This window comes from Sus scrofa, chromosome 17, assembly GCF_054392235.1.
Source record: "Sus scrofa isolate SSC_HxYL_T2T_F1_AM1 chromosome 17, Sscrofa_HxYL_maternal_Yorkshire_Landrace_v2.0, whole genome shotgun sequence".
NCBI lineage: Eukaryota > Metazoa > Chordata > Mammalia > Artiodactyla > Suidae > Sus > Sus scrofa.
In genome coordinates, this window is record NC_139399.1 from 49,382,963 (window position 1) to 49,407,304 (window position 24,342).

Genomic DNA, 24,342 nt, shown 5'->3' on the forward strand with positions numbered 1-24,342 from the left:
CAAGCTGTGTCTGCAACCTACACCACAGCTCATGGCAGCACCAGATGCTTAACCCGTTAAGCAGGACCAGGGATTGAACCTGTGTCCTCATGGACACTAGTTGGATTCGTTACCACTGAGCCACAATGGGAACTCCCTCACTTTTTCAATGTTTATTGAGCAGCTGCCTAATTTAGGCCATGTGCTAGACACCTCAGACACACAATGCATGTGTATGGGTGCACAATACTTTGCATAGGAAGGTCTGTCATGTGTGAAACACCAGAGACCATGTCTTCCTCAGAGAATAATTAGCAAATTCTTGAGCTACTCCTGTTCCGTTTTAAAACTCAGATGGTTTTGGAGTTAACAGAAAAGTGTAACGTTATGTGATCAGGCCAGTCAAGATGGCTGTTCTTTTGCTCTCTGTACATCCCCTGCTTGACCAATCCCCTCTTCATCTGTACATAGGACTTAATCAGCGACTACCTACATGTTTGCCCTCTGCCCCAGCTGCTGGTTTCCCTGGTAGCTGATGAGCCAACCCGATGTCAATTCCCCCCAAAATGGTCGTCTCCTTCTCTCTCCCTGAGTAGTGAACTTTGCTGCCATGTCCTGCCCACTGTCTGTTGTACATGGTGGGAAATCACTCCAGCACCTTTTGCTTCAGACTTGTAAGACCCCCTATGGAGTAAACCATTGATGTCTCTGTTGCTGTCTCTGGGTTCTTTCTTTAGCCTCAATGCTGGGCAATCACAAAGCTTGCGGGCCTGTGTGGTACAGCCCAACAGAGGTCAACCTAGAGAATGGATGAAAAGAGAAACCCTGGGCCAAGGGCCTTGGGAACAGCAATATTTTAAAGTCAGGCAAAGAGGGAGAAGGAGATTAGAAGTCAAATCTGATAAAGAATAGCCCGAGGAGTTACTGTCCTAGCTCAGTGGAAATGAATCTGACTAGCATCCATGAGGATGCAGGTTCGATCCCTGGCCTTGCTCAGTGGGTCGGTGATCCCATTGAGAGTATTTTGAGGCCTCATCTCTTGTTAAGGATGTTTACTTAGAACCACTTTTTACAATTAACTTGCTTTTATCTCTCAAAGTTAAGTGTTTCAGAGCTGGGAGGGTAGAGCCAAGGCAGCTCCTCTAACTCTTACTATCCCCTTGCCTGGAGGCAAGGGGGAAGTGGAGGAGAGAGGTGCCGGATCCTTTTAGAGCAAAAACTGGGTGGGAAGACGGCTGCATCACCTCCACTCCCATACCCATTGGCCAGAACTTAGTCACATGATCACACCAAGCTAGATGACCATGCAGAGGAATTATACCACTAATGAGAAAAAATATATATGTTAATTAAGTAACAACGAGCAGTCCTTTTCTCAGTGTTTGAAGTCTTTGACAGGGCACAGTCTGTGGGAGTTAATAAATCTATTTAAAAATTTATATTGTGTTATAAAATAGAACACGTGCAGAAAAGTGCACAAATCATAAGTGGATAGTTTGATGAATTTTCATAAAGTGAACGCGCCTAAGTAGCGAGCTCCTCGGTCAAGATACCGAGAGGTCGGTACCCCAGAGTTTGTTTCCTTGACAGGGAGGCTTACGGCAAAGTAATCATGTGGGGGCGGAGCCAAGGACAGTTGAAGGTGAGTTACCCTACAATATGGGGCGTGGCTAGGCGAAAAGGTGGGGCCCCGGAGAGGCACCCGGCCTCAGTACTAGGTTCTGAAGGCCAGGAAGGGGCGTGTCATGGTGACGTAACGCACTCGGGGCGGAGCTCACTGGACCGGAGTCCCGGCTAGGGCGAAGGGGCGTGGTCAGAAAGGAGCTGGGGGCGAGATTCAGCCACGGCCAGGATGGGCGGAGTCTAACGATCGCGAAGGCGGCCTCGGCTGCCAGGGGCGAGTTGGGTGAAACGGCTGGATGGACTTGAGAGGAGGCTCGGAGGCCCTCCGTTGCGCGCGGGGGCGGGGTTTCGCGCTGTTTGGGAGGACGCTGCGTCGGGGGCGGGACCAGCGCGTGCGCTGCAAGATGGCTGCTGCCAGTGTGGCGGGGCAGGCGATGAATGTGTTCCCATTCCGCGACGCCCGCGCCGCTCCGGATCCGGTGCTGGAGGCCGGCCCGGTGGCACACGGGCCACAGCCGGTGCCACTGGTGTTGGACAACGGGTCGTTCCAGGCCCGTGCAGGCTGGGCTTGCCCCGGGCCGGACCCAGGCCCCGAACCCCGGCTGCAGTTCCGCTCTGTGTGCGCCCGAGGGCGAGGCGGGGCTCGGGGCGGGGCGGGCCCCCAGGTGGGCAACGCGTTGGGCAGCCTGGAGCCCCTGCGCTGGATGCTGCGCTCACCTTTCGACCGCAACGTGCCCGTGAACCTGGAGCTGCAGGAGCTGCTCCTTGACTACAGTTTCCAGCATCTGGGTGTCTCCTCACAGGTGAAGGGCGGGGTGGGGATGGGATTGAGGGAAGGGTTGAGGTCGTGTCCCCGCTCACTCCGCTCCCCGAGGGATAATAGTCACTCCAGGAGTTCTGATTGTCATTTAGTCATTCATTTATTATGGCGATCAAATATTAAGCGCCTAATGTGTATAAGGCTTGTGCTAAGCGCTTGGGGTATAGCAGTGAACCACTGGAGCATACGTTCTCTTGGAGCATACGTTCGGGCATCTGTGCTCTGTTGTTAATACATCCATTTATTTACAAATATGTACTGAGCACCTACTTTGTGTCAGGCACTTTTCTAGGTGTTTGAAATACGTCCATGAACGTAACACGAAATCTCCTGTGCTTATGGAGCTAGTATGGAAAGACCCTTTAGTGTGAAAAGACAGACAATAAACAGTAGGATTAAGTAGTAGGTTCTATAGCATGACAGAAGGAGAGGAGAAAGCTACATCTTTTCAATAAGATGGTTAGGGGTGGATTCCAAGAAGGTGATGTTTGAGCAAGGGGCAAGCCTTGTGAATACCTGAGGGACTAATACTCCAGAGAGGGAACAGCCAGTGAAAAGGCCCTGAGGCAGGGGCGGGTCTTGATCCTAATTGAGGGCAGCCAGAGTGAGGGGAAGGGTAGTGAGTGGAAGAGGAAGTCGGAGTTAATGAGGGGGCAAGTTGCACACCTCATAGGCTTTTACTCTGAGTGAAATGGGGAGCCATTTGCAAGGTGTTGAACAAAAGAGGAATGTGACTTATGTTCCCAAAGGATCACCAGAGCTGCTCTGTGGAGAATGGACTGGCCTGGGTTAAAATAGGGAGACCAGTAAGGAGGCTGTTGAGTTAGGAGGTAAGGGATGATGGTGACTTAACTGAGGGAGGAATTGGGGATGTGTAAGAAATACTTGGATTCTGGAGATATTTTGAAGACAGATCCAACATGATTGGCTGACAGTTTGGATAGGGTTATAGTTAACCTTAAGCTGACCCTACTTTCATATTTTCCAAAACAACTTCCGGGAGAGATGGGTATTTTACAGTTGCTTCAGATGAGGTTACTGATTGGAGACCAAAAGCCTGTTCAGCCCTTGCAATAATGATGTTGGTTTCCTTTTATGCTTCAAAAGGAGTATTCTTTTAGCACCTGATCAGTTTACTTTTTTCTTTCCAAGTAGGGCTGTGTCGATCATCCCATAGTGTTGACAGAAGCTGTGTGCAACCCGCTGTATTCACGACAGATGATGTCCGAGCTTCTCTTTGAGTGCTATGGGATTCCTAAGGTTGCCTATGGAATAGACAGCCTCTTCAGCTTCTACCACAATACGCCAAAGAACTTGATTTCAAGTGGGCTCATCATTTCATCTGGCTACCAGTGTACACATATTTTACCCATCCTAGAAGGGAGGTGAGTTGCACTTAGGGCATTTGAGGGCTGTTTAGAGAAGCATTTAGGAAACGCTCACTGGGCGCCTGCCTTAAAGGTTGAGTGGAGAGAGCAGGGACTGGCCCGTGAACTAGCCTCTGGGCTTAGCTCCTACCTACCTCACTATGTGAGCATAGGTAAATTATTTTACCATCCATCATTTGCGACTTCCTGGATTGAGTTGGGGTAAATGGTCTCTATCCATAATTCTAGAATTTTATGAGTGATTTATGGTGACATGCTAACACAGTACTTGTAGGTAATAGGCAATCAATAAAAATGTTTGAAGTATATTATTTAAATAAATTTAACTTAGATTGTCATTGTGTCCTGGAGTCACTTTTTTGTTAAGAGGGTTTTTTTAGTTTATTTAAAGCTCTTTAATCTTGATTGTTTAAACTTTCAGACTTTTTAAGAACAGTAACTGGTACATAATAGGTACTTAATAAATGTTTTCATGTTACGTAAAAGGCGAGGGTAGTTTCTGTCATGTTTAAAATCTCTTCTGGTTTTATAGTTGGGCTTTCATTGTCTGATAAAGAGACTAAGTCAGGAGGGAGGGATACATTGGGAATTTGGGATTAACAGATAACACGCTACTGTATATAAAGTACAACAAGGACCTATTGTATAGCATAGGAAACTATATTTACTATCTTGTAATCTATAGTGGAAAAGAATCTGAAAAAGAATATATGTATATATATGTGACAAATTAACCGTAGTTCAATTAAAAAATAAGTTTTTCAGAGTTCCCCTTGTGGCTCATCAGTAACAAACCAGACTAGTATCCCTGAGGACACAGGTTCAATCCCTGGCCCTGATCAGTGGCTTATGGATCTAGGGTTGCCGTGAGCTATGATGTAGGTCGCAGATGTGGCTTGGATCCGACATTTGGTGTGGCTGTGGCTCAGGCTGGCAGCTGCAGCTCTGATTTGGCCCCTAGCCTGGGAACTTCCATATGCCGTGGGTGTGGCCCTGAGGGAAAAAAAAAAAGTTTTTTAAAAAGAGAGAGACTAGGCTAGTATCATGCTCTCCTAGGAAGGTTTATTTGTGCATAGAGAGTGTGTCAATAGGGAGCAGAGATCTGGCTTTGGAGTTGAAAGCCTGGATTTGCAGCCCTGCTAAAAGATGAGGTGCTTAACTTCTTCACTTAGTCTCCTAACAGATAAACCTTGGAAAAAACTGATTTCTCAGGGTTGCCCTGAGAATGAAACGAGATAATATAGGTGGTAGGCAATCAATAAAAATTTATAAAATTTTATAAAACAGTCTGAATATTTAAGTGAAAGTAAATACTGTTCAGTTTATTAAGCCCTATATTTCTCTTGAAGTTTTTACAAAAATTTATGAAGATAAAAGTAATTTTTAGACATACCAGATACTTCTGGTATACAGAGTTCTCTATGTTATGTAAACAGAATATGCAGAAATTAAAAATAATGTTATTTTTATGTTATGTTGAGAGAAAATGATTTTACGTGAAGGCTAAGAAATGATCAGCTTGGAGCATGTCCTGTTCTGTGCTGGCATCTGCTGGTGAGGTGTGATATAGCAGTGACATTTCAATACACAGCAAGTTGCAGTGCTCTGCTCTTCTTTCTCACATTAAGAAAATAAAGTTACTCTGGTTCTCCTCCCTATGCTTCATGTCGGAGGGGCCTGGTACTCTTAGGAGATTACAGTAGGTCAATACGTGCATCAGTGGAAGTGCAATGTCTAGGGGAGGGGTTCTCAAACTCGGGCCTACACCAGAGCTACCTGGGAAGCTTGTTAAAATGCATATTCCCAGGCCCACCAGGCGTGCAGACGAGTCCTGGGAATCAGCATGTTTAACATTTTCCCCAGCTAATTCTGGGATATATGGCCCAGAATTACATGAGAAACACCTGATGAGGCACAGGAGGGTCTGACTTCATAGAGCATGTTCTTGCCATTGAATCTGGTTGCCTTCCGAGACTCTTGCCAGAAGTTAGATGTTCGGGAGTTCCCGTTGTGGCACAGGGAAAATGAATCCGACCAGCATCCATGAGGATGCAATTCAATCCCTGGCCTCGCTCAGTGGGTTAAGGATCCGGTGTTGTCGTGAGCTGTGGTGTAGTTCGCAGATGCTGCTCGGATCTGGCGTGGCTGTGGCCGGTAGCTGCAGCTCCAAGTTGACTCCTAGCCTGGGAACCTCCATATGACTCGGGTGCAGCCCCAAAAAAAAAAGAATTTAGATGTTCATGTGCTGTCTGGGCATTGACTAGGAATGCCTGTGGTGGTTAAGAGGTGGCACTAACGCAACTTTAAAGTCCCTTCTAACTGTACGGTTTTAAGTTTATGCAGCTGGTCAGTTTCTTCCTCATCCTTGTACATTAAATTATCCCCTCCCCCCCCCGCCCCATATTCTTTCTTTCCTCCACATTGCCACAAATCTCAATGCTCTTTTCCATCCCTTGGTTTAGATTGGATGCTAAAAACTGCAAGCGCATCAATCTGGGAGGAAGCCAGGCAGCTGGTTACCTCCAGCGCCTCCTGCAGCTGAAGTATCCTGGGCACCTGGCAGCCATCACTCTCAGCCGCATGGAGGAGATCCTGCACGAGCACAGCTACATCGCCGAGGATTACGTGGAAGGTAGCCAAGAGACGTTTGCTTGCCGCTTTCTGATGCTGTCTCCCTTTGGGGTGTTCCTTAGATTGTCCCCAGGATGGCTCTTTTGATCATCTTTTCACTCTTACTACCTTTTAGCATTCTCTTCTCTTTTTGGTGTTTACTTTACTGACACACTTTTCAGTTAACTGATAACTTGTATATGTAGATTCTTTTTCAAAATTGGTTTGGCTGTTCTAGTTCCTTTGCCTTTCCATATACATATCAGGATCAGCTTGTCCATATCTACGAAAAAGTTCTTTTGGAGTCGTGACTGCAAATAGATTAAATCTGTAGATCAGGTTGTATATAAAACAACATTCTAAATGTAAATCCAGATATAAGGTTAAATCCAGATTGGGGAGATTTGACCTTTTTTAGTATGTTGAGGCTTCTAATCTATGAACATAGTCCGTCTTTCCATTTATCCAGGTCTTTTTTGCTTTTTAGGGCTTCAGGTGCAGCATATGGAAGTTCTCAGGCTAGGGGTCAATTGGGAGCTACAGCTGCCAGCCTACGCCACAGCCACACCACATACTTAACCCACTGAGCTAAGCCAGGGATTGAACCGGTGTCCTCATGGATACTAATTAGGTTCGTTACTGCTGAGCCACAGCAGAACTTCTGTCTAGGTCTTTATTGATTTCTTTTATCAGCACCTTATGGTTTTCAGCATATAGACCCTGTACATGTTTTATTAGATTTATGCCTAATTCTTTCTTTCTTTCTTATTTTCTTTATTTTGGTTTCCAGTTGCATAGAAATGCAATGAGTTTTTATGTGTTTACCTTGTATCCTGTGATCTTGCTAAACTTATTCTAGTTTTTGTATATTTCTTGGGAATTTATAGATAGATGTATTGTCTGTGAATAGGGACAGTTCTGTTTCTTCCTTTCTAATCTGTTTGCCTTTATTTCTTTTCCTGGCTTTATTTTACTGGCTAGGACTTCTAGCACAGTGTTTAACAGGAGTGGTAAGAGTGGACATCTTTGCCCTTCTTCCTAATTCCTCATCTTGTGGTGGGGAAAGTATCTAGTCTTTCATTATTAATTATATGATGTTAGCTCTCATTTTTTTCCAGATATCTTTTATCAAATTGAGGAAATTTCTTTCTTTCTTTCTTTTTTTTTTTTTTTTTTTTTTGTCTTTTTGCCATTTTCTTGGGCTGCTCCCGTGGCATATGCAGGTTCCCAGGCTAGGGGTTGAATCGGAGCTGTAGCTGCCGGCCTACACCACAGCCATGGCAATGCGGGATCCGAGCCGCATCTGCGACCTACACCACAGCTCATGGCAACACCGGATCCTTAACCCACTGAGCAAGGCCAGGGATCGAACCCACAACCTCATGGTTCCTAGTCAGATTCGTTAACCACTGAGCCACAACGGGAATTCCGAGGAAATTTCTTTCTGTTCCTATTTTTGCTGATCATTTTTCTCATGGATAGATTTTGATTTCTCTGAAATGCTTTTTCAACACCTGATATAGTCCTGCGTGTTTGTGCTTTGGACTGTTCATATAGAAGATTATAATCATTGCTTTTTGAATATTGAACTAGCCCTGATTTGGGGGGAATATACCCTATTTGCTCATATGTGTTTTTTTTTACAACATTGCTGGATTCAGTTAGGTTAAATTTTATGAGGTTTTTGTGTCTGTATTCATAAGGGTTATTGATCTATAGTTTTCTCATATTGTCTTTGTCTTATTTTGGTATCATGGTGATACTGGTCTTATTAAATGAGCTGGAAAGTGTTTTCTTCTGCTTTCTGTAAAAGATTGTGTAAATAATTGATTTTTTTTCCCCTTAAATGTTTGATAAGATTTTCCAGTAGAACCAGAGTTCCTGTCATGGCTCAGTGGTTAACAAATCTGACTAGGAGCCATGAGGTTGCAGGTTTGATCCCTTGCCTCGCTCAGTGGGTTAAGGATCCGGCATTGCCATGGGCTGTGGTGTAGGTCATAGACCCGGCTCAGATCCCGAGTTGCTGTGGCTCTGGCGTAGGCCGGTAGCTACAGCTCCAATTCAATCTCTAGCCTGGGAACCTCCATATGCTGTGGGAGCGGCCTAAGAAATGGCAAAAAAAAAAAAAAGAAAGAAAGAATTTTCCAGTAGAACCATTTGAGCCTGGGGATTTCTTTTTCTGAAGGAATTCAATTTTTTTAATAGATATAGGACTATTTAGGTAATTTCATTGATGTATTCTTTTTATTGTTTCCTTTCCTCTGCTTGCTTTAGGTTTATTTTGCTCTTTATTGTTTTTTTTATATAATTTTAATTTAATTTTATTTTTTTGCTTTTTAGAGCCCCACCTGTGGCATATGGAGGTTCCCAGGCTAGGGGTTGAATCAGAACTACAGCTGCCGGCCTACGCCACAGCCACAGCAATGCCAGATCGTAGCCATGTCTTTGACCTACACCGGAGCTCACGGCAACACCAGATCCTCAACCCACTGAGCGAGGCCAGGGATCGAACCTACAACCTCATGGTTCCTAGTCGGATTCATCTCCGCTATGCCATGATGGGAACTCCTCTTTTGCTTTTTTTTTCTAGTTTCTTAAAGTCAAAGCTTACATTATTAGGATAACTTTTTTTTTTTTTTTTTTTTTTTTGGCTTTTTTAGGGCCACACCCTCAGCGTATGGTGGTTCCCTGGGTAGGGGTTGAATTGGAGCTGTAGCTGTCAATCTACACCATAGTCACAGCAACTCAGGATCTAGGCCATGTTTGCAACCTACACCGCAGCTCACGGCAGCGCCAGATCCTTAACCCATGGATTGAGGCCAGGAATTGAACCTGCATTCTTGTGGATACTAGTTGGGTTCATTTCCCCTGGGCCACAATGGAAATGCCGAATGATAACTTCTTTTTAATGTAAGCATTTAAAACTTGAATTTTCTTCTCAGCAATGCTCTATCTGTAGTCCACAGATTTTGATTTATTGGTCATTTTTATTGAATTCAAATATTCTAATTTCCCTTAAGCCTTTTTCATTTGGAACCACTGAGTACTTAGAAATATCTTAATTTATATCCAGGTGTTTGGAGATGTTCCTGTTATTTTTCTTTGATTTATTTCTAGTTTAATTTCAATATGGTCGAAGAACGTCCATTGTCTGGTAGCAGTTAAATATTAAGAGTGTTGAAATCTCCAGGGATAATTGTGAATTTTCCTATTTCTCCTTTCAGTGCTGTCAGTTTTTGCTTTCAAGTATCTGAAGCTCTTTTGTTAGGTACACATTTAGGATTCTTACATCTTCTTGGCAAATTGATCTTTTACCGTTACATAGTGCCCCTTTTTATCCCTTGCGATTTGCTTTACTTTGAAGTCTATTTGGACATGAATACAGCCACTCCACCTTTCCTTTGATTAGTGCTTGTGTGATGATGTATCTTTCTGTCCTTTTAATCTTCCTATATCATTATATTCAAAGCGAGTCTCTTGACAGTTAGATCCCTTTTTAAAAAAATCCCTTCTGTACATCTCTATCTTTTAAGTGATATATTAAGACCGTTTACAGTTAATTCAGTTCTTCCTGTGTTTGGATTTAGGTTCACCATTTGATTATTTGCTTTGTTATTCCTTCCTTTTATTGTTCCTTTTTCTCTCTCCTGCCTTCTTTTGTGTTATTTGAATGTTTAAAAAATTTTTTGTGGTTTTCTGTTTTAATGTATCCATTGTGCTTTTCACTGAATATCTCTTGTGTAGGCTTTTTTTTTTTTTTTTTTTTTTTTGGCAGTTCCTCTATAGATGACAGTAAGCAGACTTTTCACAGTCCTCTTAGAATCTCTGTTTTACCATTTCAAGTGGAACATGGCGAGGTCAGCACTCCGGAGGTCCCTTTATCCTTCCTCCTATGTGTCGGATTTGTCTTGTGTGTCACACCTACGCACACTGGACACCCATCAGATGTTGTCACGGATTTTACTTCCAGTTTTCAAACATTTCAAAGAACTCAAGAGGAGATTAAGCTACTATGTTGAGCCAGATTTTCATCCTTTCTGTTGCCTTTCCTTCATTTGTGATGCTCCAGATGGTATCATTTTTGTCTGAAGAACTTTACTGAGCAGATCTCTCAGCACATGTGTGTTGACATCACGTCCGGGTCTGTAGCTGCATTTCATGGATGGGGCGGATTCAGAGATGGGGCCAAGTGTGCTTTCACCGTCTTACCATGACCCTCGTCCTGACTTTTTAATCTCAGTGCTAATAGTGTTTCTGTTTCCTGACTTCCAAAATCGTTCCATTGAAGAATTGCAGAAATGGCGATGCCCTGATTACTACGAAAACAACGTCCACAAGATGCAGCTCCCGTTTTCCAGCAAGCTCCTAGGCAGCACCCTGACCTCTGAGGAGAAGCAGGAGAGGCGACAGCAGCAACTGCGGCGGCTGCAGGAGCTCAACGCCCGGCGGCGGGAGGAGAAGCTGCAGCTGGATCAGGAGCGGCTGGACAGGCTGCTCTACGTGCAGGTGACAGCAGAGCCTGGTGGGGGCAGGGGAGTCCCAGAAAATGTTCTTCCTGTGTATTCTCCCTCAACCATGAAATGCGTTAGCTGTCTCAGCCCCTCTGGGGTCAGGAAGGAGCCTGGGGCATTGACCTTGTAGAGGATGGTAGAGCAGCAGGCGTTTCTGAAAGATAAAGACTTGTCTTTGTAAGTCTCCTTTGTTTGATTTTTAATTTTCTTTTTTCTTTTGACCACACCCATAGCATATGAAGTTCCCAGGCCAGGGATCAAATCCAAGCCACAGCTGCAGCAACAGCAGATCCTTAACCCGCTGCACCAGCCAGGGATCGAACCTGAGCCACCTCAGAGACAGATGGGATCCTTAACCTGCTGAGCTACAGCAGATACTCCAATTTTTAACTTTTTAATTTAAGTGTAGCAGCATATGATGTAAAGTGCACAGATCTTAAGTGTACAGTGAATTTTCACTGCTGAAACACACCAGGTGTCCACATCCAGATCAAGAAATAGAGCGTTACCAGCAGCTCAGAGGCTCCCTCAGTCTCCTCCTAGTAACTTTTGCACCTCTTCCCACCCAAAAGCTAAGATTTCTGACATCCGTCCCCATAGATGCGTTTTGCCTGGTCAGGTGGGGCTGAGATGGTGATGCGCTGGGAGCCCAGAGGCGGCTGGGGAGGAGGGCTGCTCCGCGGAGCCTCGGTGGGAGAAGGGGCTTTATGGAGAGGTGGGCGGCCGGGGAGCTCAGGGAGCCCCTCCTGCTGTAGCTCTTCTCTGCTCAGCTTCTGAGCGCCTCCTCTCCATCCCGTGAGTGACTGTCCCTCTGCACGTCTTTGAGGATGGATTGTGGCTGCTCCGGTTGCAGGAGCTCCTAGAGGATGGCCAGATGGATCAGTTCCACAAAGCCCTGATAGAGCTGAACATGGACTCCCCGGAGGAGCTGCAGTCCTACATACAGAAGCTCAGTGCAGCAGTGGAGCAGGCTAAGCAGAAGATGCTTCAGGCGGAGGTCAGCCTCGAGGTGGATGTGGTGGACAGCAAGCCAGAGGTACTGCGGGCCTCAGGAGGGGGTCCCATGGGGTCACGGAGAGAGAACAGCCCTTTCTCAGGGCAGGAGGGGTGCCTGCAGAAGGCCGACATCGAAGGGCTTGTGGCTAGACGGGGGCGGGGAGAGAGTGGTGCGCCATGTGATGTCTGCGAGCACACGGGTGCGGCAGGGTTGGCTCTGACCTTGTACCAACTGAAGTGCTGACCCCAGGATTTCACCTGGCGGAGCTCTTCCCCCACCCCCCACTGGGAGGGGGACGAGGCGCGTGGAATGAGAAGAACCTGCCCGCCAGTTGTGGCGCCCCTCTCGAACCTGAACCTGCCCCTCCCGATGGTTCCTGGTCAGGTAGTCATATACCCCCTTTACTTTAAATATATCGTGATTGTCCTTTCATTCGCGTCCTCCCTACCTCAGTGCTCCCCAAAGTCAGGGATCCTGCTTCACAAAGAGTTTAGGAATTTTTTACCGTCACTGTGATAGACATGCTCAGTAGGATATTTGCAGGTTGATTTAAGATCAGCCTTTTGTTAGTTACTGAACACTGATTCTTTGATCTTCTTTATCTCTCCTTTTTGTTTTCCAGCCAGTGGACTGTGAATAAGTGTTGATGTGGCCAAAAGGGCGGTGTGGTAGGGCTGAGATGGGGCCCTGGGTAACTCAAGCCCTAGCACTGGGCTCCGTGTGGTGAAGGGCTGCCTGCAGGTCACACCTTGGCCCCCAGTTGCTGGCTGACCCTCCTGTCCCTCCTGTCACGTGTTAATAAGTGGGCACATCATTCCTGAATCTGTCGTCTCTAGAGTTTCTAAATCAAACGAGCTTGTTCATTGTCTTGTGACACTTTGGGGGCAGGATTAACCAGTCTAGCTCTTGGTTTGTGTTGCTAAATCAACTTTAAATATTAAAACCTATACTTCTAGAGAGGAACAGTCCTGTGGAGAACCCTGCTTTGCTGCTGCGTGTAGAGGAGAGCTTACCAGGGACCTTAGAAACCTGGGGCTCAGCAGGCAGCCTGCTTTGCCTTGACTCTGTCTCAGCTGGAGGCTGACTCTCAGGGTTCCTGCTCTCAGCCTCTCGTTCCCCAACTCTCGCACAGGCTGTAGACCACGTGAGGACAGCAGCCTGGCCGTGAGCATGCGTATTTGACAGGGCAGAGCCTGAGTCAGGCTTCCTGGGCACAGTGTACTGAATCCCTGAGATCCCGGGGAGAAGGGACCTTGACTGTCATCTGACCCTCATACCGTGTCCCACGTCAGCTTTGGGAGAGCTAACGTGCCTTATTCAGTTTGCTCCTCCCACTTTTCAGGTCTGAGTTTCAGGTTCAAGCTCATTGCCTTTGCTGTTTACGCATCTGTACTTAGTCTTACCATGCTTATCAACACGTCCATAGGGCGTCAGCACCTTTATGCCGGAGGTAGACCACTGAGCCACAGGCTGCAGGTGGGGGATTTCAGATTTAAAAAGAAAAACCAAACACCTATGAAGATGTGTTTCCCATTGTTGGAAACCAGTTATTCCTTTTCTTTGTTCATTTTTCTGCACGTGTTACATATCCTGAAGTTGAGCCACTCCATTGAGTCACTCAGCAAACACTTACTAGATCCCCGCTTTGTTCTGTGCTCTGACGGGATGTGTTCAGATCTCTGTGGGCTTGGGGAGATTTTGAGATGTTGGACTTTAAAAGGTTTCCTTACAGGAGTTCCCGTCTTGGCTCAGCAGAAACCAATCTGACTAGCATCCCTGAGGATGCAAGTTTGATCCCTGGCCTCGCTCATTGGGTTAAGGGTCCAGCGTTGCCATGAGCTGTGGTGTAGGTCGCAGACACGGCTCAGATCTGATGTTGCTGTGGCTGTGGCATAGGCCAGTGGCCACAGCTCTCTGATTTGCCCCCTAGCCTGGGAACCTCCATAGGCTGTGTGTACGGCCCTAAAAAGACCAAAAAAGAAAAAAAGATTTCCTTATGTACAACAAATTTGATGAATCAATCTGTTCCCAAAGCTTTAATGGTTGGTCAACACGTATTGAGGGTGATCGTTAGAGATTAGGATCAGTTACAGTAACATTCGTGGGAAAAATTTGGCCCCAACACTGGCCAGGCAGTTCTGCCTTTCCAAAAGTATTTGTCGTGTTTTCCAACAATATAATCCTTTTAGAATGGAGAGGACAGATCTGTGTGGACCACAGTTCATACTGAAATGCCATCTAAGCAGTAACCGGCTGAACTGGATTAATACAGCTAAACTTTTAAACTTCCAGTGTTTTCTAAAATCCATTTTTTCCCACAGACCATCCATCCCAGTCCTCGCTATTTTGCAGGTGTTTGAGGAGGATGCTGTAAAGGCAGAGGCTGTGTTAGCATTCCTGATGCAGAATCTAATGGAGAAGATGCTCACCTTGCATCCCAACAAACACAGCAGCTTTGGGGTGGGGCGGAGAGCATCAAAAGCATCATCTCTCGTTGGAAAACAGTGGGCCAAATACTGAAAGTTCCCTTGCCTGACTAGCCAAGATCAGAGCTGACCTCTGCTTGTCTTTATGCTGCCCAAGGCTGTTCCAGGGAGCCTGCTGTATCCTCTCTGATGGGCTTTGCCAAATTGTCATCCTGTTCACTTCCAAAACAGTGGTCATATTTATGTTCCCAGGTGCCACCCAATACATATGGAGACCCTGGCAAACTCTAGGGGGAGAGAAGCCAGCTGTGCTTGAGAAGCCCTTCTCTATTGAATGCCTGTTGTTGGCATTGAAATTAGGAGCTTGGGGAGTTCCTATTGTGGCTCAGTGGTAACGAAGCCCACCTGACTAGTACCTGTGAGGATTCGGGTTCAATCCCTGGCCTCGCTCAGTGGGTTAAGGATCCAGCGTTGCCGTGTGCTGTGGTGTAGGTTGCAGACCTGGCTCAGATCCCACGTCATTGTGGCTGTGGTGTAGGCCGGCAGCTGCAGTTCTGATTCGACCCCCAGCCTGGGAACTTCCATATGCTGTGGGTGCAGCACCCCCTCCCCCCAAAAAAGGCAAATTATGAGCTTTGTTCCTCTATGAATCAAATGAATTAGGATAAGTAAAATATCTTTTTTTTTTTTTTTTTTTTTTTTTTCCTTTGGCCGCACCCACAGCAGGCAAAAGTTCCTGGGCCAGGGGTCAGACACTCACCACAGCAGTGATTTGCACCATAGCAGTGACAACACCAAATCTTTAACAGCTAGGCCACCAAGGGACTCCTCTTTTTGCCATTTTTAGTGAAACTAAGAAATTGTCTTGTTTTTAAGGTGATACGCTTTTGAATATAGGTAGATATGAAGGTGGAAAATATTATTTTTGTTGCAGCAGAAAAAGCCTTTTGAAACCCAAACGTTTTATAATCCCCTCTACTGGGGAGACATTGGAGGGTGTAGCCCAGGCGTCCACCCTTCATTTCTGGTCTGGGAGTACAGAGGTGATTAAGTACCTCAAAGAATAGCGCTACAGGGGAGTTCCTGTTGTGGCGCAGCAGAAACAAATCCGACTGGTATCCGTGAGGATGCTGGTTCGATCCCTGGCCTCATTTAGTGGGTGAGGGATACGATGTGGCCATGAGCTGTGGTGTAGGTTGCAGACACAGCTCAGATCCTGGGTTGCTGGTGTAGGCCTTCAGCTGTAGCTTTGATTCGACCCCTAGCCTGGGAACCTCCATATGTTGTGGGTGTGGCCCTAAAAAGCCAAAAAAAAAAAAAAAAGAAAAAAAAATAGCCCTACGGGACCATACTCCAGACTGGCCACCGCCCCCCTCCATCCCCACACTCTCCCTGCCCTCTGCACGGTGCTTCTTTCTGTCTCAAGTGTCCCTGCCTCCTCATGTGATAGGTACTGAAATCAAATCATCTTTCAGGGCCCAGGCCAAACAGCCTGATCCTTCCTCACAACTCCCTCTGTATTCTCACACACACCTACCACCACACTTGGTTAAGTTCTGTTACAGACCTACCACAGAACAGAAGTTCTGTTCTGTACCTACCACACCTACCACCACACTTGGTTAAGTTCTACAGAACGTGATTTCAGTCACATGTGCTACTATCATTGGCAGCTGCCACTGCTGAAGGGCACTGGGGTCTCTGGATCCCACCTTGGAAGCGAGTCCTTGTCCACCATCCATCCCCAGGGCCACTGACACGCTTCGGCCACTTCAGCCCTCCTCCAGATGACAAGCCACATTTTTATCCTGTCTCCCCACCGCTAGGCTTGCCTCTTCCTAAACCCATCATCCCAACTGCCCCAAGCTATTTTCCGAAAATAAAATCCCATCGGATTACTGCCTTGCTCTGCTGTGTGTGTCTGAAGGATAACATTCAGGCTGGCTGATAAAGACTGGCCACCGCCCCCCATGCCAGGCACTTGTGCAAGTGTCATCTTGACTAATTTTCACAATTCCATTAGTTCTGTCATCCTTCCCATTTAATGCATAAGGAAACCGAGATTTGGGTGAGTGAGGAAGTGCGCCCCAGGTTGCAAGGCTGGACGCAGCGCTGCTGAGATTCAGACATGTGCAACCCAGGTCTAGATTCTCTGGTCACACAGCAGCTGGTCTGAAAGGCAGCAGTGGGTAACACCTGGGACCACGTTCAGGAAAATGGGGTCCCCCAGAAGGCTCCAGAGAGAAGTTGGGAGTGGATGAGGCTTGTGTAAGTGGGAAGGGTAGGAGGTGAGCGCAAAGCTCATCCCTGGCTTCTTAGTCTTTAATCTCATGCTCATGTGTGTGTTCAAATAGTTCAGAAAAGGTTTCATGGTTTTTATGTATGGATGTACTTGTAGGACATTGGGTGAGATCCCAGTTCTTTAAGACTAAGCAAGGTTCGCTGAATTACAGATTCTGTTGTTGTGTTTATTCTCTTCTCAGACCCCTGACCTGGAGCAGCTCGAGCCGTCTCTGGAAGAAGTGGAAAGCATCAATGATTTCGAGCCCTTGTTTTCAGATGAAACGCCTGAAGCAGAGAAGCCAGTGACTACGGTCCAGGTTGGCCTCCCATAGCCTCGAGCACGCTGATGCTTTGAAGCTTGACATAAACGACCAGCCAGGTCTAGTCTGCTTCTTTAGGAATATTTTCCCCTGAAGTCCCAGTCTCTAGAAGGGAGAGTACCAGTAAAGAAAACTTCCAAAGTCAGGGTTTTTCCCCCCGATGGTGATGGATTGGGGTTCTAAGCTCTGAATCTGTGAGAAAACAGTCTGTTTGGTAGAAGCACTGGAGCAAGTGACAAGGGACATTAGACCCAAAGACCAGCTTTTATTGGTTTTATTTAAATTTAAGCCAGTGTCATGACGCTTCATCCTTATTTGGGTCTGTTTCTGTCATTACAATGGCAATCAGATAGACTGACCTGAGGCCGAGACACCCGAGTGGAAGGCTTGTGTGGCTGTGCAGGGACCAAGAGCCAAGTGAGGCCCTGGCAGGAGATGTGGGCTTCCAAGGGTCAGCCTTTCTGCTGCTGCTCTTCCAGAAGTCTTTCCCTTCATCTCAGGGACCATTTCATGATGGAGCTGTGTGGTGGTTTATAATTCAAAGGTAAAGGAAGGTAGCAGATTGAATTAACAAATCAAGAGACTTGAGGAGAGGTTGTGCTGGCACAAAGGACAGAAGTTATATTAGAACAAGAAATGCAGTTTGAGGAAACTGGCAGCTGGAATGTTTGTCCTTACGGCCTAAAAATATCTTCTAAACCTTGGGTTTTTAAAGCCCGTGTTTAACTTGGCAGCATACCATCAGCTGTTTGTTGGGACAGAAAGAATTCGAGCTCCAGAAATTATCTTCCAGCCGTCTCTCATTGGAGAAGAGCAGGCCGGCATAGCGGAGACACTGCAGTACATTCTGGACAGGTGAGACAGAAACCTCTCTTGCTTATCTCTTCCTGAACTATTTCCTCAGATTTCGCATTGCGTGGCGGATTTAATGGTAGGACAGCACCTCTTTTCAGTGACTTGCTGCACACAGAGAGTACTCTTTCTCTCTCACCAGCCTGGCACGTAGTTAGGGCTCTTAATTCTTTTCTGAGCGTGTGAGTAATTCGAGCAGTTGATTTGAGGAGTTTTAAGAATTTCTCTAAGAATATGCCTCCCTCAACTGGTTTATATAGGCCTTTTCCCGCAGTGTGAGATTTCATAATTCAAGTTGTATAAATAGGAACCATGATTTTGTGCTACTCTGGCTGCTGTTGGTTCAAACAGGATGGAGGAGTTCCCATTGTGACTCAGCAATAACGAACCCGACTAGTATCCATGAGAACGTGAGTTGGATCCCTGGCCCCGCTCAGTGGGTTAAGGATCCAGCGTTGCTGTGAGCTGTGCTGTGGCTGTGGTATAAGCCGGCAGCTACAGTTCCAATTCAACCCCTAGCCTGGGAACGTCATATGATACAGATGTGGCCCTAAAGAGACAAAAAATAAACAGAATGGAAACTTGAGCTTTGTCTAGCAATGGGTGGGAAAGTAATCAATCATGTAGAAGATAAAACTAGTATTGAATTAAAAAAAAAACAAAGAGATGGCAGGAGGAGAGGCAGGACTTTTCGGAGGTGATGGAAATGTTCTATAGCTCGGTGGTAGTCATGGTTACTGGGGGATATAAATTTTTCAGACTTCATCCAAATGTATTTAAAGGAACCCTCAACAAAGTCAATTAAAAAAAAAAAAAGCAGGCATAAGTCATAATCACGCTAAGGAAATGGATTGACCATTCCGATTACTTGACTAGCTCTTTGGCGTTCTGTAAAGACACAAATGAAAAATGGAGGGCAGTTTTGTTTTGTTGTTTTAGCTTTTTGTGGAGCTGTTTTCTGTTTTGCACTGAGCGCTCACATTCCAATTGGAGGGACCGTAGCTGAGACTTCGTCTCGTTCCCAGGTACCCGAAAGATGTTCAGGAACTGCTGGTTCAGAACGTTTTCCTCACTGGCGGGAACATGATGTATCCTGGGATGAAGGGCAGAATCGAGAAGGAGCTGTTGGAGATGAGACCCTTTCAGTCTTCTTTTCAGGTACTGATTGTTTATCTAGCCAGCTGATTAGCTAACGTTAATTAAGTTGTTTCTGATTGCAAAAGCAGTGACGTCTCAATGAGAAAAATTCCCTTATAATTCCATCAGCCAGAGACAGCCGCCGTAACGTGTTCATGGCTTTCCTTCTGGTTTTTAATCCGTGTTAGAGTTTTTAAGCAGAATGTAAATCATATTTTCTATACTTCTTTGTTTTCATGCGCAAGGGAGGACCTGCATGTCATAAACATTCCAGGAGCACAGAGGAGCGTGCCTTGAGAATAAGGCATTCTCTTCACACAGGCCCCCGGCCACAAGCTTGGGGGACTGTCTGCGAAGATTCTTCTTTCTTTCAGCTTTTCTACACATACAAGCGTATATATATATACGGCTTTGTAACCTGAATTTCTTGTCATGAACAATTTCCCATGTCGTCATTCTTCTAAACACTTAGAAAAATGACTGTAGGGCATGGATGCCCCACAGTGTGTCTCCCGGATCCCTGATCACAAAGAAACGTGGTCTGAGCTCCCATCAGCCCCTGACTACAAGGAGCTTGCTATTTGGGGGGGCAGCAGCCAAGTAAACAGGCGGGTAACCCAGAGCGTGATGGGTGTAGAGATGTAGGCCTCTAATAAGAGTCTTGCCATTCAGGGACAGCTTCTTGGAAACATTTCTTTTGAGAGTGAGGAGGTGTTTGCCTCATGGAGTCTGTGGAGAGAGCGCTCCCAGGGCCGGAAGGAGCACAGGCTCAGGGGCCGGAAACCTGCCGAGGGGTGAGCAGCAGCCTCGCGTGGCTGAAGCTTGTGGCTGCTGAAGGTGGGGGGGTGCTGTGGAGAGGCCGGCAAGGCCCACATGGTGCAGGGCCCCGGGTCCGGCTTTGACCCCCTGTCCTGCATGACGTGTTGTACATTCAGGGTGTGGCCTCTGGATCTTGGTCCTGACATGGTTATAGGATCGGCCAAGCCTCAGTTTCTCAGCGGTGAGAAGGGGCTTATTGCAGCACCTGTTGCCAGCGTTCAGTGTAGAGTGTGTCAGCATTCAGCACAGGGCCCGCATGTGAGAAACAGACATTACTGATGAGTTGAGGGTCCCTAAGAACACTCCAGGTGCCATGGTTCCCTAGGACGCAGCCTATAACCCTGCTCATGGTTTGTCACAATCAGCGCGTCCCCTCTGCTGGGAGAGGAGTGAGTGCCTCACTGACATGTCCGAGCCAGAGCGGTCGGGGCTCTTGTGACTCTGACTTTGTTGATGGCCCCTTCTTGCAAGTCCCTCATCTCATCCTCCTCCATCTGTGCTGACTCCACCTGCCCTTTACTTCAGAAATTTCTGAAACCACCATTCCAACCTGGGACTTGTGTGGGTGTTGGAGGGGAGAGGTGAGAGGGAGGGGTACGTAAGGGAGGCAACTCCAGAAAAGAGGTGGCCCAGTGGAAGCTGGAGTACATTCCACCCAGGGGGCCGCTCAGTGCAGTTGTGGGGCACTCAGGGGCTGCTGACTCCAGCCTTGCTCCGATAATAAGCAGTAGGAATGGAGCACCAGCAGCATCACAGAGACCCCAGGTCAGCCTCCCTGCTCTCACTTCCCCTAAGGCTCGTTTGCCACCAAGGTCAGAGTGACTGGCAGACAGGGGGTCAGGGAGGCCTTTCCTCCAGATCAGGATGCTTCTCCATCTGACAACTTGTGGTCCACAGCGTGCGAGCAGGAGGCGGGGTGGCTGGTCCCACTCCCACCCAGAGTGGCAGGTCTTGTGTCAGTAAAGTAGCTGTGGGGTCGTGTCCCGTGGGCTCTTCATGTCTGTGCCTCTTGGAGAGTGTGGGGCATTTCAGCTCAGCTTGTTGTGGTGCAGAGATAGTCCTGCCTGGGCTTGGGATCAGTGGGGGGCCCCCCTCCTGTGTGTATATTTCTAAGGATAAAACCTAAGGGCTGTACCTGGCCTTGTTGAACTTCAGTCCTTGGCTGTGATGGAGGATACCCTTCCAGTGACTGCTTGCTCGCGTTTCAGGTTCAGCTGGCCTCAAACCCCGTGCTGGACGCCTGGTACGGTGCTCGTGGCTGGGCCTTGGACCACCTGGACGACGAGGACGTGTGGATCACCCGGAAGGACTACGAAGAGAAGGGAGGAGGCTACCTCAAGGAGCACTGCGCTTCCAACGTTTACGTCCCCATCCGCCTGCCCAAGCAGGCTTCGCGCTCCGAGGCCCAGGCGTCCAGCAAAGGCGGGGCCGGCGAGCAGGCCTAGTGGAGGGGCGCCTCCAGAGACCTGGGGCCACATTGGCCGGTGAGACAGGACAGTGGCTCGGCCAGCTGTGTCGGGCCCTAGTCTGCTGGGAATGTTTGGCTGCAAGAGGATTTCTCCTGGGGAGGACAGCTAAAGGCCAGAAGGGACTTTCGGTGGCGTGCTGTCTTGGATGAGCCGTGGCCCTTGCTTCCTGTAGCAGTGAATGCAGACAGGGCTGGGGACAGAGATGGCCACGCTGCACAGGCTTACTTACCTCCTACTACGTTTTAAAGCCTTTTTTTAAAAAAATCTTTTAAATTTTATATTGTCAGTGTAGATTTTCTTCTAAGTTTATTCTGAGATTGCGTGAATGCCCAGCAGGTGGAGTTCTTTCATGTGCATGTGCATTTATGTAATAAGAGTGATCACCCACACAGTCTCGGGGCCTGGGGATATTTCCCTTCTCCTGTTATTTCCACTTAGAAATAAGGAAAAGGAGCCCAAAGAGGGAAACCAAGTCACACAAAGTCGCTCCGTTAGGGCCTGCCCGGTGCCCGCTTCTGAGTGGGCAGGTGTAGGGCTAGAGGCCCAACTTTCCATCATGTCAGGTCTTCCTACAATTTTTAAATAATTTCTGTCCCGGTGAGTGTGTTGACTGCTTAACTTTTTAAGGCCTTTCTGAAGAAAGAAGCAGACTGGGAAAAGTTAGCCCTTTCACTTTGGCTACAGCCTCACATTCCCTGGACCTTTGTCGCTTCATCATAAATGGACAAAAAACCCCCTCTGCTTTACAGAGCTTGCTTGATGAGAACTTTAACTCTCAAACACATCCAGTACTTGAGCCCAGAAGACCCCTGGGCTGCTAGCATCCTTGTCGCAGAATCCATACATTTAAACAGCCCAGGGAGTCTCTGGCCCGCCCTCCATGGAGGCCACCCCAGCACCAGTCTGCTCATCCAGGTCACTGAGGACGGCCTCCTGCAGCTCCAGCCTTCCAGGGCATAGACCCCGAAGACCAGGAGGGGGCAGTGGCGGTGGACGAGGAGGTAGAAGACCCAGGCCCAATCGACCTCCCAGGGCCTTGCCGGAGCCACTGGCCGACCCCAGCTGGGCCCCAGGGCTGGGGAGCTGGTGACAGCGGGAGCTGCCAAGAAAGGACAGATGCGAGGAAGGCAGGACCGGCCTTCATGAGAGGTTTTCCTATCATGCTTCTGGGAAGAGGAGTTGTACTAACTGCCACTAGGCTTGGGGAGACAGGGGTCCTCCCTGCAGTCAACATTTTAAAAACAGCCGGAATAGTGGTGAGGACGAAAGATGGCCATGGAAGTCAAGCCTGGATGAGAAAGGACCCTGGGTGGGCAGGTAAGCTGGGCCGCAGCCTAGTCCATCAAAAGTGGGAAGCTGGGCCCCTCAGGTGCCTGTCACCTGGACCTGAGGAGGTTTGGGGCTGTGGTGAGGCTGGGCCTTGAGCTCTCTTGCTCCCTCTCAGCCACTCACACAAACTGCCAACGGAGCACTTGTCACATACCATGAGCCTTTTCTCTGCCCTCGGATGGTCTCTTATAAAGTGTAACGCACCCCAAGAGCAGAAGGTGGTTTCATTCAGCTTGGAGCACACACAGCCCAGTGCTGGACTGGGGGCTGCTGGGGGCTCACAGGACTTTTGATGCATGACCAACCGGTGGGGTAAGATAAGTGAAACTAAACCTGAGAACAAAGGAAATTTGAGACTAGCTTATCTGATCTGTTGAGAGCAACAAATCAGGAGTCCATACCAAGGACCTCCCCTCAGCCAGGGGGCCCTGCTTATTGAGACGTCTTAAGCCTTCCCTCTGACCCTGCCAGGATTGTTCCAGAAGACAAGGTGGGGATGTCGTAGCCAAGTGTTGTGAGGGAGCTGTGAAGGAATTGACTCCCGTGGTCCAGGTTCAGGCTTTTGTCCCCAGGGGAAGCAGAGTCTTGCTTGTGGGTCCCACCTGGCTCTGGGTTTGAGTCAGGGCAGCTCTGAAAGTTGGGGGGCGGGGGAGCACCTCGAGTGATCAGGGCCCCTCTCCCTGGCTGAGATGTGGTAGGGGTGTCCCCACTTTGGCCCCCTCTACCTTCCATTGGCACCTCTGGAAATAAACAGTTTTGCCAAAGCAACAGAGAAGGTGAAAAGGTAAGAAAATAGAAGTCAAGAGTAAAATAAATGTTAAAATATGGGCAGAGAACACTAAAGCAAGAAATGGAAAAAGCAAAATCATACAGTATGCAGATGATTTTATGCCTTCCTAAGGGATGGAGCCTTATTACAGAACTGTCTGATTAAATCATTTTAAGAACATTAAAAAATAGAATAAAAAATGGAAGCAGAGAGACTGTTTACTAAATGAATGTTCCTTTCCTCCTGGGCACACAGCTGCACTACCTTTCCTGGCCTCCCTCGAGCTCACACTTGCAGCCACTTGAGTTCTGGCTGATGGGCTGTGGGCAGAAGACATGGTCACCATTGCCAGGCCTGGCTTCTCTAAGCCTCTCATGGGCCTCTTCCCCGTCCTCTGGCTGAATAGAGAGCTGCCTGTGGCCCAAGAGGAGTGTGGAGCCACAGAATGGAAGGAGCTGCACCCTAAAATGACTGGAGCAGAGGCCCTGCAAGTTCTTCACCGTGTGAGAAATAAACTTTTACTGTGATCAACGACTGAGTGCTCTAGCCTTATCTGTTGCAGCAGCTAGCATTATTCTAACTAAAACTGTAGGTGAAAAGTAAATAAAAACAACTTCATTAACTTTGTGTTAATCGGGGTATTTGTTTAAAGAAAAGGAAAAGTTTAAACCTAATAGGAGTTCCCATTGTGCCTCAGCAGGAATGAATCTGACTAGCATCCATGAGATTGCGGGTTTGATCCCTGGCCTCACTCAGTGGATTAAGGATCTAGCATTGCCGTGAGTTGTGGTGTAGGTCGCAGATGTGACTCATATCCCCCATTGCTGTGGCTGTGGTGTAGGCCGTGGCCACAGCTCCAATTGGACCCCTAGCCTGGGGACCTCCATGTGCCCTGGCTGTGGCCCTAAAAAAAAAAAAAAAAGGAAATGGGAATAATTCCTTTTATCCTGTGGGAAGATCAAATGAGATAATAAATGAAATCATCTAAGGATTTCAGGAAACATGGCAGA

General features: G+C 47.5%; 1 protein-coding gene across 6 annotated transcripts; it reads left to right on the forward strand.

Moving 5' to 3' along the window:
• The first annotated feature begins 1,985 nt into the window (after positions 1-1,985).
• On the forward strand, positions 1,986-23,954 carry ACTR5 (actin related protein 5). Of its 6 annotated transcripts, none has more exons than XM_085003889.1 (10): positions 1,986-2,405; positions 3,578-3,807; positions 6,273-6,442; positions 10,709-10,926; positions 11,785-11,967; positions 16,838-17,016; positions 17,692-17,812; positions 18,835-18,967; positions 20,974-22,551; positions 23,588-23,954. In XM_085003889.1, exons 1-6 carry the CDS (start codon positions 2,007-2,009, stop codon positions 16,967-16,969), a joined length of 1,332 nt encoding a protein of 443 aa, XP_084860015.1. In that variant the 5' UTR covers positions 1,986-2,006; the 3' UTR covers positions 16,970-17,016; positions 17,692-17,812; positions 18,835-18,967; positions 20,974-22,551; positions 23,588-23,954. The 6 variants fall into 6 exon arrangements, with proteins under 6 accessions (XP_084860015.1, XP_084860011.1, XP_084860013.1 ...); XM_085003885.1 differs by having other exon boundaries at positions 16,838-16,954; positions 17,673-17,812; XM_085003887.1 differs by having other exon boundaries at positions 16,838-16,954.
• Positions 23,955-24,342: the final 388 nt, after the last annotated feature.

Coding starts and splice junctions, on each gene's coding strand:
- ACTR5 (XM_085003885.1), top strand. CDS start 2,007: ATGGCTGCTGCCAGTGTGGCGGGGCAGGCGATGAATGTGTTCCCATTC. Junction 6,443..10,708: donor CGCCGAGGATTACGTGGAAG/GTAGCCAAGAGA, acceptor GTTCCATTGAAG/AATTGCAGAAATGGCGATGC. Junction 18,968..20,973: donor CCTTTCAGTCTTCTTTTCAG/GTACTGATTGTT, acceptor CTCGCGTTTCAG/GTTCAGCTGGCCTCAAACCC.